Source organism: Toxorhynchites rutilus, chromosome 1 (assembly GCF_029784135.1).
Source record: "Toxorhynchites rutilus septentrionalis strain SRP chromosome 1, ASM2978413v1, whole genome shotgun sequence".
Taxonomy (NCBI): Eukaryota; Metazoa; Arthropoda; class Insecta; order Diptera; family Culicidae; genus Toxorhynchites; species Toxorhynchites rutilus.
This window is the reverse complement of record NC_073744.1, coordinates 175614834-175628460: the sequence shown is the minus strand read 5'-3', so window position 1 is coordinate 175628460 and position 13627 is coordinate 175614834. Positions and strand designations below refer to the sequence as shown.

The window sequence follows — 13627 nt, the reverse complement described above, 5'->3', positions numbered from 1 at the left end:
TTCAAAAACAAAATCCAGATGTCTCACCGATCGTTTACGTTTTGCGTTAGATCGCCAATTGGCGATCTAACGTACAAATCTACACCTAGGCGGCGCTGCGGTGAAAGTGATGATGGTTTTAAATTTTGCCATGTGAGCTTATGGAAGGTTTGTAGTTCTTTCCATGAATTACAATGTTATAATCATAAAAGATTATTTGATTGCGATGAGCTTGTAAGAAATTTAATTCTGCGCAATTTTATATATACCATGTTATTTATTTACCTCTTTCAGTGGTGAAAACTATAAAAATATTGTCAATGGTTGAATTAAAGAAGGAAATTCGAGAGCAGAATCAAACACAAGTAGAAAAATGTACGATTCCTGCATGTGAGAACTACCTTGGAGAGCCCGGAAGTAAAATATACGTGATTTGTTTTTGAGTTTTAGGTTACATTAGCATCATTTTCTTAGTTTAAAAACAAAATCCAGATGTCTCACCGATCGTTTACGTTTTGCATTAGATCGCCAATAACAGCAACTGAAATTAAAACAAAAGTTTCGTTTCAGTGTATATTCCGTTTCACATCGTTCCACGCCTCAGCAACGTACCGGGATTTTCCTACCCTCTTTCGCCGCTGTTTGACAGCTCATTCACTTCCGCCTAGATTTGACAATCGTTCATCTTTCTTTTTCATTTGTGCTGTGTAGGAAGTGAGTGTCGTGCTTTGGTATACTCCCGAAATTTCGGCTATTTCTATTTGTTTATTCTATTTTTGCTATCATTAACTCGAGGAAAAACTGTACTAAAACCATACAAGATAATTTGATGTTCTCAAGAGGCTAAATTAGAAGAATATTGACCAACAATGGGTGTGAATTCAAGAGAGTGCGTCTCGTGCACTTAACAAATCTTGTGTATTGCAGGGTAGCCTGTTTGGATTGTGGTGTCTTAAATAGTACAGCACTCTACCGTGTATTATATTCTCTATATTTGCGAAAAGCAATGAAAATAGTTCAAACGCGTTCAAAGTAACGTATTTTCTTTCTTTTGTAGCAAAGTTCAAAATGCAGCTGCATATTCGTGGACTAAACACTCACGTTCTGGATTTCCAGGCCCAGGAAACCATCGTCGAAATTAAGGTAAGGTTATATTACCTGTGTTGACCAAAATACGGAGAAAATGTCTCGAAGGTGCGAATGCAACGGACAGTAGAATCTAAGTCATCGCCAATGATTTTGATTTACTGGAATCGCTGCTAGAGTAACAGCTGACAGTTTGAACTTACCGTTCTCAATTATTAGGAACGGGAAGCTAGGTTAAATCAGCACAACATATATAGACAACAGATTGGGTTTTGAGGACATGAACGGCAAAGAATTTACCAAGCTGGCGTTCTGAAGTTTTTCAATGGTGAGCGTCCAGCTTAAGCTCATTTGCCAGAATAAACGAGAAAGGAGTTCTAAACTCGTACCTGCGTCGATCTGTTTTGATGATAGGTTGAATATGAACTCTTACAGAAAAAAATATTTTTCTATTCATGTAAACAAAAGCAGCAGTCACATTTGGCCCGGTTTTGCGTGGAATATATCACGCACTATACCACTAGAGTGATTGCTAGAGCAATATCAGCCTCTATGACTCGTCTGTCCGGAATCACTAGGGCAGATGAGGTTCAACGGCTGAAACAGTAGCCTAATGAAATTGTTCCCGGTCATGGCAATCATATTTGGCCCGATCTGTGCGTCGCACATCGCACTGAATCTCTAAAATGATTGCTAGAGAAAAATATTTCAATCACTATGACTTGTTCTGATCCCCATTTAATGATCTGGACGAGGTTCAAAGGTTGAAACATTTCCGTATTGAATCCGGAGGATGATATTGAACCATGAGATACCAAGCAGATTCCAGCGGATATTCATTATTTTACCTCGGATGATTATCCTCCAAATCTACTTTTCTCTGCGATATAAAAACGAACCATGAGAATCGTGCTTCGCAAAACGATGATGAGTTGCATGAGGTAAAGTTTGTTCGAACATATCAATATTCGTAAACACTTTGAGACATTTTCCCCGTTAAATCAGAGATGCAGATTCCAGCGGAATGAACATTCATTGCCAGATGTTCACTTCCTCCTATCATAAAATTCTGCTACAGTAACGTAGGAACAATGAGACTTGAACCGTTCAAACAACAGCGGCTCGAGGTGCTTTGTTCCCAACATTGAAAAATGCGTTATTTTTAAGTCGAATGCAACTAATGTGTCACACTTCTCTTCACTCACACAAAATAGGCTCGCGTTGCCGAGATTGAAAATGTGGAGGCCGCACAGCTGGTTCTGTCGTGCGAGGGTGCCATCCTGGGCGATGATTCCCTCGTGGGATCGCTCTCGTCTGCCGAGCTTGATTTAACCATTCCACTGCTCGGAGGTAAAGTGCACGGTTCGCTCGCGCGTGCCGGCAAGGTCAAGGGTCAAACGCCGAAGGTCGAAAAGAAAGAAAAGAAGAAGAAGAAGACCGGACGTGCCAAGCGTCGCATTCAGTACAACCGGAACTTCGCCAACGTTGTGCAGGCCTTCGGACGCCGTCGGGGACCGAACGCCAACTCAACGTAAGCGTGAAATGTTTGTAATAAATACGGAAGGGAAGGATAAATAAAGTAAAAGGACGTTCTTTATAATGTAAACTGTAGCGACATGTATCGTTTTCTTTGGAGGAAAGTAAATAGAGTCCCTGTAAATCCCACGAATTTCCGAATTTCATTTCATTTTCACCCTGACTACCTCGTATTAAATTAATTACCCACCTGGTCCATGCTATGAGATGCGCATCTAGCAAGGAGAGGTTGAAAAACAATGCTTTAGAAGGAACATTCTGCATTCCGATCGACTCGAAATATTTCGATAGACTTGACTCATTCCTTTTTTTAGATCCCATTTTTGATTTCGTTCGTGTGATTCCGATTTTTTTTTGTTTTGCAGTCAATAAAATTAGCTGGAAATTCAGTACTCGACACCATGTTAACTTTTGTTTAGGTTCGTTTTGCTTTTTGATGTTAGGAATAAAGTAAAGTGTTCGGGTATTTTGGTTATTGTTAAAGGTGTATTTGAACGGTAACGGTATTGAATTAAAGAGACTTTAAACTCAGAGAGTTCATTCGTCTCTTGTATTTGAAGAAATATTTCCCATTTTTTGAATGCACGAATAATGATTATTACGCTGTTGGCAGCTGGATGCGTAGATGTTGTCTGAAAATCAGTACATTATTGGTGGTATCGGTTTTGAAGCAATGGAGTGTCGCAGAACTAATTCCAATGTATATTTAGAAACTTTAGGACAATACCTAAAGCGTTACATAGGGGTTTTTGAAATTTAGTTATTTTTTATGAAAAACCGCTGTTTAGAAGCTCATAAAAAATCGAGAAAATGAGATATCAAAAAAGGCTATGTAACGCTTTAGATAATTCATTTTTACATGCTGATAAAACATTTCAGCCAAATCGGTCTATTAGATCTGTTTTTTCACCAAGCAGTGGACTGTATTCTGCGATCATGTTTGTGCGTGTTCGATTGCAAATTTTCCACAGCCGCCCATGCGGCTGACACGCAAGATCAACGAATCTGCAAATCTCAACCAAAGTAGCAGTTATGCTACTTAGGAGAGAGTGCGTTTCCACGGAATGATTCCGAGCGGCCCAGTGCCGCGTGCAATGCGAGGTATGGAAAATTCCATACCACTTTGGTCCTGTTAGGGACCAATCCAAAACACAAAACTGTACCACGGACCGAATAAGGGATTAACTAGTTGATAGCAAATTAAAGTATTTATTACTTTGTACACATTTTATATTTACAGCAAAATTTACAAGATCAAATATCAAACTTTCTTTTAAGCTCTTTCTTCTATCGTGAGTTCAGCACATAAAATAAACCTCTTCCTTTGGCGGTTGAAATAGAACTCCCTCCCTGCACGCAGTGCAGTTTGCTTGCGCTCGCAATGCACTCTCCCACGGGTGGGGCGTATGTTGGTGTTTGTGTCCTCGCGATCGTCCTTTCGTTGCGTTCCTTCCTCTGCCATCCTGTCGGTCGTACTTTCAGTGCGCTGCGCTGAGCGGTGGACTGAACATACTCCCACGGCAGAAGAAAAGTCATTCTGTTGAATTATCCTTGTCCTCAATCGATGCGTTGTCCAAAATAGGTAGTGGCGCTGGTTTGTGGATCGGTCTTCTAAAAGTTGAATCGCCAACACCTATATCCACGACTTGAACTAGGCCATCAAATCCAAGGTCGGTTCGTGCGACTCGGCCTATCTCTCTTTGTTGAGTTGGAACCTTGTATTTCTTTGGGAGGACGACTGTATTGATAACCACGTTGAATTCCTTTTTTGTCCATTTTGCTCTCAATAGGAGGTCTACCAAATGTTCATGAGACCAGCGATTCCAGAAATACTGTCTCAGCTGCTGGATGCGTTGCAATCGGTACAATCGATTTATGGGAATATCTTTATAGGAGAGTTCGAGTATGGATATTAGAGAGCTACCAATAACCATGTGTTCAGTTATCAAAACTTCTGGGTCTTTTGGGAACAATGGGAAAATAGGGGTCATGAGTTCCTAATAACATAAAAGAGTCGCAAATTCCATTTTTTAAGGATAGTTTGTTTATAAACATGATTTAGAAGAATCGTTAAACTTTTTATTCCGGCCTCCCAATGAAGCGCACTTGAGGGAAAGGATGTCCATTCTTTTGCTCTAGTTTTTCGCTTGCGTTTATTACTCCTAGCATCTCTTGATAGTACATAAGTTTTGATATTTTTATCATTCTTCTTTTCGAAATTTAACTTTTGCTTGCAAAGTTGCCACTTTAGAATCCTACTTGCATCTGGTTTCTCATTTATTTCATAAAAGTGTTCTGAGCGTACAAACTCTTCTATGAACTTATCATATTGTTGTTGGCCTTCCTGTTGCTTGTATAGCTTGTATTTCTTTAGAACTCTATGCTTAGAATCTTTTAGCTGTCTATATGTCTTCTGCGATGGTAGTTGAACCATATCATAACCTTGAAAGTTGCGACGCAATGTAGACTGAGAGTGAGCTTCGCACTCATCAATCTCGATTGGCACACATTGCTTAGTGGCCACGTGATCCAATTTTCCAAAATTATGAATCTGTTGACTTAATTGCTTTGTTGAAAATGTTACTGTATGTGAATGAAAGGTAGAACCAGATACAGATTCGCTTTTAACCTTTCCACCAATTAGCCATCCAAATTGCGAGTCCATCAAAGTTGGCAATTTTTCTGAAAACTTCACTCGTCCGGGTTTAATGAGATCATCGAACCACTCCATTCCGATTAGCAAATCTATTTGTCCAGGTTTGTAGAATGAAGGGTCAGCCAATTGTGTTCCGGGCGGAATGTTCCATGAGGCTATATCTATCTCGTAAGTTGGCAGAATACCAGTGACTTTATGAGTAACCAAGCAATTCAAATCGATTTCGAAGTTGCTATATTTAGAGCATACTTTTATCCTAGCTTTGTGTTGAGCTTTGGATTTGATGTTGCTAACTCCGTTTACTGATATGTTTGCCTTTTCTTTCTGCACTCCTAGCCTATCAAGCATTGACTCTGAAATGAAGTTGATTTGCGAGCCACTATCCAAAAGTGCTCGACTTGTATGCGGATTTCCGTCTTTATCCAAAACTATAACTTGTGCTGTTAGCAAAAGCACTTGCTGAGCTGGTTTTCCATGCGTGTTGGAATAAGCAGCAGTAATATCCTGCATTGATGAACCTCTCGAAGTGCTGGGAGTGCAATGCTGTTTTTGATTCTCTAATGCTGTATGTCTTTTACCCATATTTGATGAACGAACTCCTTCCCTGTGAAGCAAACTGTGATGTCTACGCTGACACTTTGAGCAACATTTAGATGATGGACAATCTAACCCACGGTGACCTCTTCTCAAACAATTGAAGCAAACTCGTTTGTCACGCACCATTTTGAGTCGCTCATCAATATCCAATCCATGAAAACTTGAGCATTTGAATGCGAAATGGTTACCTTCACAAAACTCGCAATTAGCCGAAACCGTAGCTGTGTTTACTCGCGAATTTGGTTGTTTGTTCGATACTTGATTTCTTTTATGTGACATAGAATCTAACAGTTTTTGATTGTTACTTGTATCGGACACCTGACATCTTTCAAGAATGGAAATGCGATTTTTAAGAAATGAGATTGTATCATGATAATTCGGAAGCGACCCATGTTCCATTGTTGATTCCCATGCTCGTTTGCTCTCTTTGTCTAGAGCGCTAGTAAGGATGTGTACGACAACCAGTTCGGACACACCTGAAAATTCCTGACCCAGAAATTTCAAATTTTCGACATGACCCACACATGTATCAACAAGCTTCCGTAATTCGCAATGATCTTCTTTAAATATCTTCGTTATGCTTAACAGACCAACAATATGCATATCAATCATGCGCCTCTTATCCTCGAACCTCTCTCTTAAAATTTCCCATGCGCGATCATAATTGCCATCAGCAATTGTTTTCGCATCAATCAAACCGGCAGCATCCCCAATCAATGCTTTCTCCAAATGATAGAGCTTGATTCGTGGTGGCTCATTTGACTTGTTCACCACATCCCCGAACATAATCTTGAACTTTTCCCACTGCTCGTATTTGCCATCAAATGTAGGAATGGCACGAGGAAGCGATTGTTGCACAATCAACGGCTGTTGACTTACTGGTTGACCAGTAGCAGGACGAGAGTCAGGTGCGGCAAAATTCTCGAGCCACGTCTCGAGAAAAATCGACACATTATCGTATAGCGTCTCGAATTCAACGTACTCACAGTCTTGATCCTCTTTCCGATCATGCGCCACCACCGCCACGATCCGTTCATGGTAGTTGTGAAATTCCTTATAGGCAGCATCTAGTTTCTTTATGTACACCTTTACCTGTGGCGATGTTAGCTGCGTTTGTTCCTCTTCCACTCTCTCCAACATGTCGTATAAGCGGATGATTTTCCCTTTCGCTAGTCCTCGAAGATTGGACAGCGTGTTGTACTCTGCCATGTCGGCGCCATCGCCGCTACCGGATTGCGCACCGGTCCCGCCAGCAGCTCCACCTTTAGCATGCGTGTTCTTCATTCTGTAGCACTTGAAATCACTTCCACTTTAAGCTTTAATAGTTTTTGTTGCACATTAAATGTTTTCATAAATTTACCAATGTCCAATATCTTTTTCCACTAATCCAATATTCACTTTTTGCAATTTGCAAGCACTTTTTCCAGTCTTTTTGCGATTCACTATTTCAATTTTGTTTGCTACCAACCAGCTAATCCACTCACTCAAATCCATGGCACAGTTTGCTTGCCAAATCGTTGACCAAAATCCAAACGCCATCCATATGTCATCCGGCCTCCATCCGGTTCGAAGGATCAAATGTTTTTTCACCAAGCAGTGGACTGTATTCTGCGATCATGTTTGTGCGTGTTCGATTGCAAATTTTCCACAGCCGCCCATGCGGCTGACACGCAAGATCAACGAATCTGCAAATCTCAACCAAAGTAGCAGTTATGCTACTTAGGAGAGAGTGCGTTTCCACGGAATGATTCCGAGCGGCCCAGTGCCGCGTGCAATGCGAGGTATGGAAAATTCCATACCACTTTGGTCCTGTTAGGGACCAATCCAAAACACAAAACTGTACCACGGACCGAATAAGGGATTAACTAGTTGATAGCAAATTAAAGTATTTATTACTTTGTACACATTTTATATTTACAGCAAAATTTACAAGATCAAATATCAAACTTTCTTTTAAGCTCTTTCTTCTATCGTGAGTTCAGCACATAAAATAAACCTCTTCCTTTGGCGGTTGAAATAGAACTCCCTCCCTGCACGCAGTGCAGTTTGCTTGCGCTCGCAATGCACTCTCCCACGGGTGGGGCGTATGTTGGTGTTTGTGTCCTCGCGATCGTCCTTTCGTTGCGTTCCTTCCTCTGCCATCCTGTCGGTCGTACTTTCAGTGCGCTGCGCTGAGCGGTGGACTGAACAAGATCCTTAGATATCGATACCACCAGGTAAAAAACATGGTTTCGAGAAAAAACGCACTTCAAAACTTGTACTATACGTAATACTATATCCCTTGAGGTTACTTCGTACTTTTGTGTATAACTTTTCAACGAAATCAAATGTCGAAAAATCCATTTAAGAAAACATTTCTGAAGGCATAAGCTTTCCAAAAACTCAAAAAACAAAAATTCGATTTTTTAGACCGGGTCCCCACTTAATTTGCAATATAAAATAGAAGTAATGTAGAAAATTTAAAAAATGAGTCCAAGAAGGTAAAACTATTTTTGACGAACTTTGTGCAACATCGATTTTTTATGAATTTTCAAAACTTCGAATTTATGTATGTTAACAATCATTTTCAGCCGCAAATTATGAATCCTGATGCGATTTAAAATGAAAAAGCTATTTATCAATCTCATTCTAAATGCTACCATTCTCGAGATATTTTAAAAACCATTTCTAATTTATTGTCTTTCTTAACCCTTTCTTTACGGCAGTGTGCTCCGTCGGAGTGTTACCGCTGTACGAAGCACTGCGCCGAAGAGTATGCATATCGCGCTGGTGTGATCGAAGTGCAGTATCACTCTCATGTCGTCTAAAGACGACGCTCGTACACACAGCTCATCGCGCGGATGTCGTCTATAGACGACACTCGTAGCGAAAGGGTTAATTCTAATTTGCCATACCATTGAAACACAAATTTCTACATTACTCGAGAATGAATCGAGCAAATGAAACGAAATTTGGCATGTGAAAGTTTTAGGGTGCAATAAATGAATCTGGTGGTTAGACACTCTTTCTGCATAACTCGACAATTAATCAAGAAAATGAAACCAAATTTGGCATGTGGAGGTTTCAGGGGGCAATACATATTTTTACGGTGGTCAGATATTCCACCCCCCTTTCTAAGGGGAAACTGCCATACAAATGAAAGACTAATTTGTGTATAATTCGAGAACAAATCAAGTAAATGGCAAACGGAACCAAATTTGGCATGTGGAGGTTCTAGGGGGCAAGAAACATTTCTAAGGTGGTTCAACACTCCTCCCATCTTTCTTAGAAATTTCTGCATAACTCGAGATTTAATCAAGAAAATGGAGCCAAATTTGGCATGTGAATGTTTTAGGGGGCACGTTTCTATGATGAATACACTCCTACCACCAATGAAATACAAACTTCTGCATAACTCGAGAACTAATCAAGCACAATTTGGGATGTGAGGGTTTTTTGGTATAAGAAATGTTTCTATGATGGTATGACACCCATCCCTCCTCTGGAATGGAGAGGGGGTCCCATAAAAATTTTAAACATTATTGGTTCCAAATGATAAACGAAACTGGCCAGTTTTGCAGACACTAGCACATATTTACAGATATTTCAGATTTTCATCGCATAAATTGGAGGAGAAAAAATCTGGCATCCCAAAATTTCATTCATTTCGCTCAGAGAGATTAGATCATTTGTTTAGGATTTAGTTCGCCCAACAAGCAGACGGAAACGGTTGTTTGCATCCTGCAGAGTTTTACGTTTGTTTTGATCGTAATTGCTACTGCTCCCGAAAGATAACAATACTATTACTTTCACAAGAAATACAAACTGCTTGCAATTCGTCACACGCATTGTGAAAATTAAATATAAATTGAATATATTGATACAATACTATTACTATTGGGTTATTTACGACCAGAAACGATGCTTACTTTCCATATTTGATAAGTTTTCATGCGCAGTCGACACCTCAACACATATCGACGATTGTCACCTAGAAATCGGGGTTTATTCTGATAGTCGTTTCACAACGATATAATACGTCCATCCATGTTTTTGTATTCTGAGAGTCGGTGTAAACGTAATATGTTTCACGCGATGAACTCCGTTCATTCGTCGTTGTATTCTCGGAGTCGCTTTTTAGCTATAATTGGTCCAAACGCGTGAGGGTTTGAGTCGGTATTACTATTTCTCGTGACGCTGTTCTGTTTGCGTTAAAAAAGTGCAATGAGCTCGTATAATAGCGAAAATATAAGTAAGATGACAGAAAACATGTTAGTTGTTATACTCATGTATTTATATTTTTACTGACTCAGGTTTTATTCGAAGCAAAAACGAATAAAAAATAGTTCAAACTAATGGTTCACTATGCTGAAGTGCTATCGATTTTGATATAGGTGATAATCCTTACATTAGTTCCATCTACGCATCTAAGCCTGGGAAGTCCGTATTGCGTTTTCTCTACGCAATTAACAACTTACAATTTGAGCAATTAACACGTCAATCCCCGGCCGAAAGAAGGAACCGAGAGTGCATTTTCTGTCTAGCCCCGGGTAGTTCCTGTGGGCCAACAGACTTTTTCTAAAAAATATTTCCTTGCTGTGTTACTGCCGTTCCTCAACTTTCTCCTGACGAAAAGTCCACTGTCAGGCCACAACGACTAGCGCGAATCAGAGGAAAATTTCAATCCCTATCCTAAAATTATTCGATGCTTATTTTCGAAGCAAATTCCACAGATTCTAGGCAGCACTTAGAATACCTAAGACAGTTATAAATGTGGATAATGTAAAAGATTTCAGGCTTATGATCTAGGTTCCGGACTATTTTTATAAATAGTACTGAAAATATTGTCCGCCTGGCCCACTCCTAAACATAAACAGGTATATAATAGGTAACATTCAATTATATTTGATGCCAGTGCACTGGGGCCTTCCATTTCGTATTAGGAATAGAATAAGAACCCGAAAACCTAACAATCTAAACACAGGAATAAAAAAAAATAATAACTTGTTTCTCAATTATAATACTGTAATTCCATCATCATCGGTTGTCGTTAGATTAATCTGCTTCGTAACCCGTTCTGAAGTATGTCCGGCAAGTCACTGGTAAACTTCAGTTATACCATCGGAAATTCTCCAGCCAAAAAAAGCGATTCCTGTTTCCAGGAGCTTGTCAGAATTGAAAAGCTGCATCCAAATCCTTCGCAGCTTGTTCCTCTTTGCATGTGAGTGCAAAGTCTGCGATTTGTCCGTTCGTTTGTTGTCATTCCTAGAAAAATCATCTAATACATCTAACACCGTGAGGTAATGATCGAATTCCAGAGACCTACTAACAAATGAAATCAATTTAGCATTTTTGTATGAATCCTCCACCGAAATACAAACCTTCGTTCATGTTAATTCTGCACGTATACATTTGCTCCGCTGTATAGCGTCTAGCGGCATTCAACAAAATTCCATTAAGTATTTGTAATAATTACCGCTTAAAAAAATTATAGGAGGTTGTGTCCAAGATACGATCGCATTGTTGACGTAAAACTACGCTGTTATTTCATATAAGTCGCTTGTTTATAACTTCGGATATTGTTCTATAATGCTGTGAAATTTTAGAAACAACCGCTTAGTAGAATAACCTCTGAAATGGTTTTTTCATTGTAGAATCAGTTGACGATAATTGATTGATGATTCATTCTTGTCCTCGCTGAACAATACACTAACTGATCGTATGTCGCAATTTATTTCATGTCAATGCATTGAAAATTTACCTCGAACGCTATTCCGGTGGGCTTTTTCGCAATTGACATAGACTCGGCTACAGTCGATTATATACATGTTGCACCAGCACAATTAATCCACATCTCATAACTACATCAATATATCTTTGGCACCGCATGGAAACAACAACAATGACAACACTTGCAAGTATCAAATGGTCGGTGTTAAGTCAGAGGGGACCAAGTCGCAAAATTGAAAACTTCGAGTTATTGATTACATTTGATTAAGCATTATGTAAGCTACATACCACATTTCTCAGTTTTGGAAAATCACGCATACAGCAGGAATAACGGATCGAAATTGTTATGATTGATCAACGAAAATCCCTCATAATATGCAGTCAGAGCGGACCATATACCTATTTACCATGGCGAAATGGCTCTATATCATGTGCAGACAGAGTGGACCATGTGACAATCATTTGTATATTGAATTTAATGAATATCCAAGCGCCGAGTTCAAACCAACAAGACATTTTCTTGAAGCTAATAGGTACCTTGTCGAAATGTGCTTGAACCCGTTAGTGTAAAATGTGCACATTCTGAGTATATTAAAACATTAACTTGGTCCACTCCGACTGAACGGATCAGTGAAAAATGCTGGTCTCCAGTGTGAATGATCGCAAAATGTACTATTTCAGAATGCGATTTAGGCTGTAGCGAAGACAATGAAAAATTGTATCATTCTATTGACGAATACTGTTTAAGATGATTGAAAATGGGAAGTTTCTGCTTTAACTTGTTTACCGTGCAATCATATTCAGATTATGCAGTTCCATACACACAATCCTTCTCGCTCTAATATTCATAGCAGAATGGCACACTTTGACTCAACTGTTAATTGATTGAGAAATATTTCGAAATTGTTCAGTCATAGTGAACCAACTCTTAAAAATGCTTCATTTGGTTCAGTCAAAGTGGACTATGTACGTATAGGCAACCAAATAACTGCCTTTTTCGGCATGATACTTGATGTTTTCTACAACTATCATACGTCAAAGTATTGCCAGAGAGTAGCTAACATTTCTGAGAACAATATGGAACAAAAAAAATTAATGCTTTGAAAATTGAAACTTCATATTCGTTTTTCTCGGAATCATAAAAATGTCACTTGGTCCGGTCTGACTTAACAACGACCAAATATCATGCTACATGTTATTTAGTTTGCCTTGGTGAAATCGCATCTCTAGGCATCGTTCGTACAACGTGAACCAAGCGCCAAACAAGCGTTCGCCATAGCATGCATGCAGAGCCATGTATTGGTGGCTTAAAACTACTAGGAATATAAACACTTCTCATCATTTTGCGCTATTCTCAAAAGAAACGCTTCTGTTAGTACTATTGGCTCCGGATAAAGTTGCATTACTTTCTCATGCTCGAGACAAGCGCAGCTGTCATCCTTAGTGGAGGAAGTTTTGCTACCGGCAAGCGAAACCTAATCACATACAAAATTCCAGAACGACATCTAATTTCTTGGTGACTAAATAAGCGAAATAAACTCTTTTTTGTTAACCCTTTAACGGGTGCCGGCATCTATATTGCCACCAACGATTTTATTTTTTTCTCTTCTTTAACAATAAATTATCACTTCAAACCTTATGTAGTAACTTGTTCTGATGTCTAGCAACATGCCTGATTTTTTTAAGCACGAAAAAATCAAAAACTATTCATTTTTGAGCCATTTTTGTGTTAACAACTCTCGATTTATAGCAGCCACAGCAAATTTCCCGTAAAGTCATTGAAATACAGTCTTTTTGCTTAAGTTTTCAATGCATATGAATTGTTTAGGACCTGTTGAGTCTGATCATGAGTTTTATTAGTTGTTTTTGTTGAATCTAACATCAAAAATTCAATTACAAAAAGATAATTTTCACCATCAAGTGTTTTCCGCTAGACGGGCAGGTGGCATCTATATTGCCACCAACATTTTACGCTAACCGGGCAGGTGGCAACTATATTGCCACCAACATCTAACACTAGCCCTTTTACGGGCAGGTGGCAGCTATATTGCCACCAACATTTTA

The 13627-nt window shown here is 39.3% G+C and overlaps 2 protein-coding genes across 3 annotated transcripts; one reads left to right on the top strand and one right to left on the bottom strand.

Moving 5' to 3' along the window:
- The first annotated feature begins 660 nt into the window (after nucleotides 1–660).
- LOC129768997 (FAU ubiquitin-like and ribosomal protein S30) lies at nucleotides 661–2676 on the top strand. Of its 2 annotated transcripts, none has more exons than XM_055770989.1 (3): nucleotides 661–693; nucleotides 1037–1122; nucleotides 2280–2676. In XM_055770989.1, exons 2-3 carry the CDS (start codon nucleotides 1048–1050, stop codon nucleotides 2598–2600), a joined length of 396 nt encoding a protein of 131 aa, XP_055626964.1. In that variant the 5' UTR covers nucleotides 661–693; nucleotides 1037–1047; the 3' UTR covers nucleotides 2601–2676. The 2 variants fall into 2 exon arrangements, with proteins under 2 accessions (XP_055626964.1, XP_055626954.1); XM_055770979.1 differs by lacking the exon at nucleotides 661–693 and adding an exon at nucleotides 834–852.
- Nucleotides 2677–4133: 1457 nt separating this feature from the next.
- Nucleotides 4134–7138, bottom strand: LOC129761599 (uncharacterized). Its single transcript, XM_055759336.1, has 2 exons — nucleotides 4861–7138; nucleotides 4134–4561 (listed from the first exon to the last, which is right to left on the bottom strand). The coding sequence occupies exons 1-2, from the start codon at nucleotides 7136–7138 to the stop codon at nucleotides 4134–4136; spliced, it is 2706 nt and encodes a 901-aa protein (XP_055615311.1).
- Between the last annotated feature and the right edge of the window lie 6489 nt (nucleotides 7139–13627).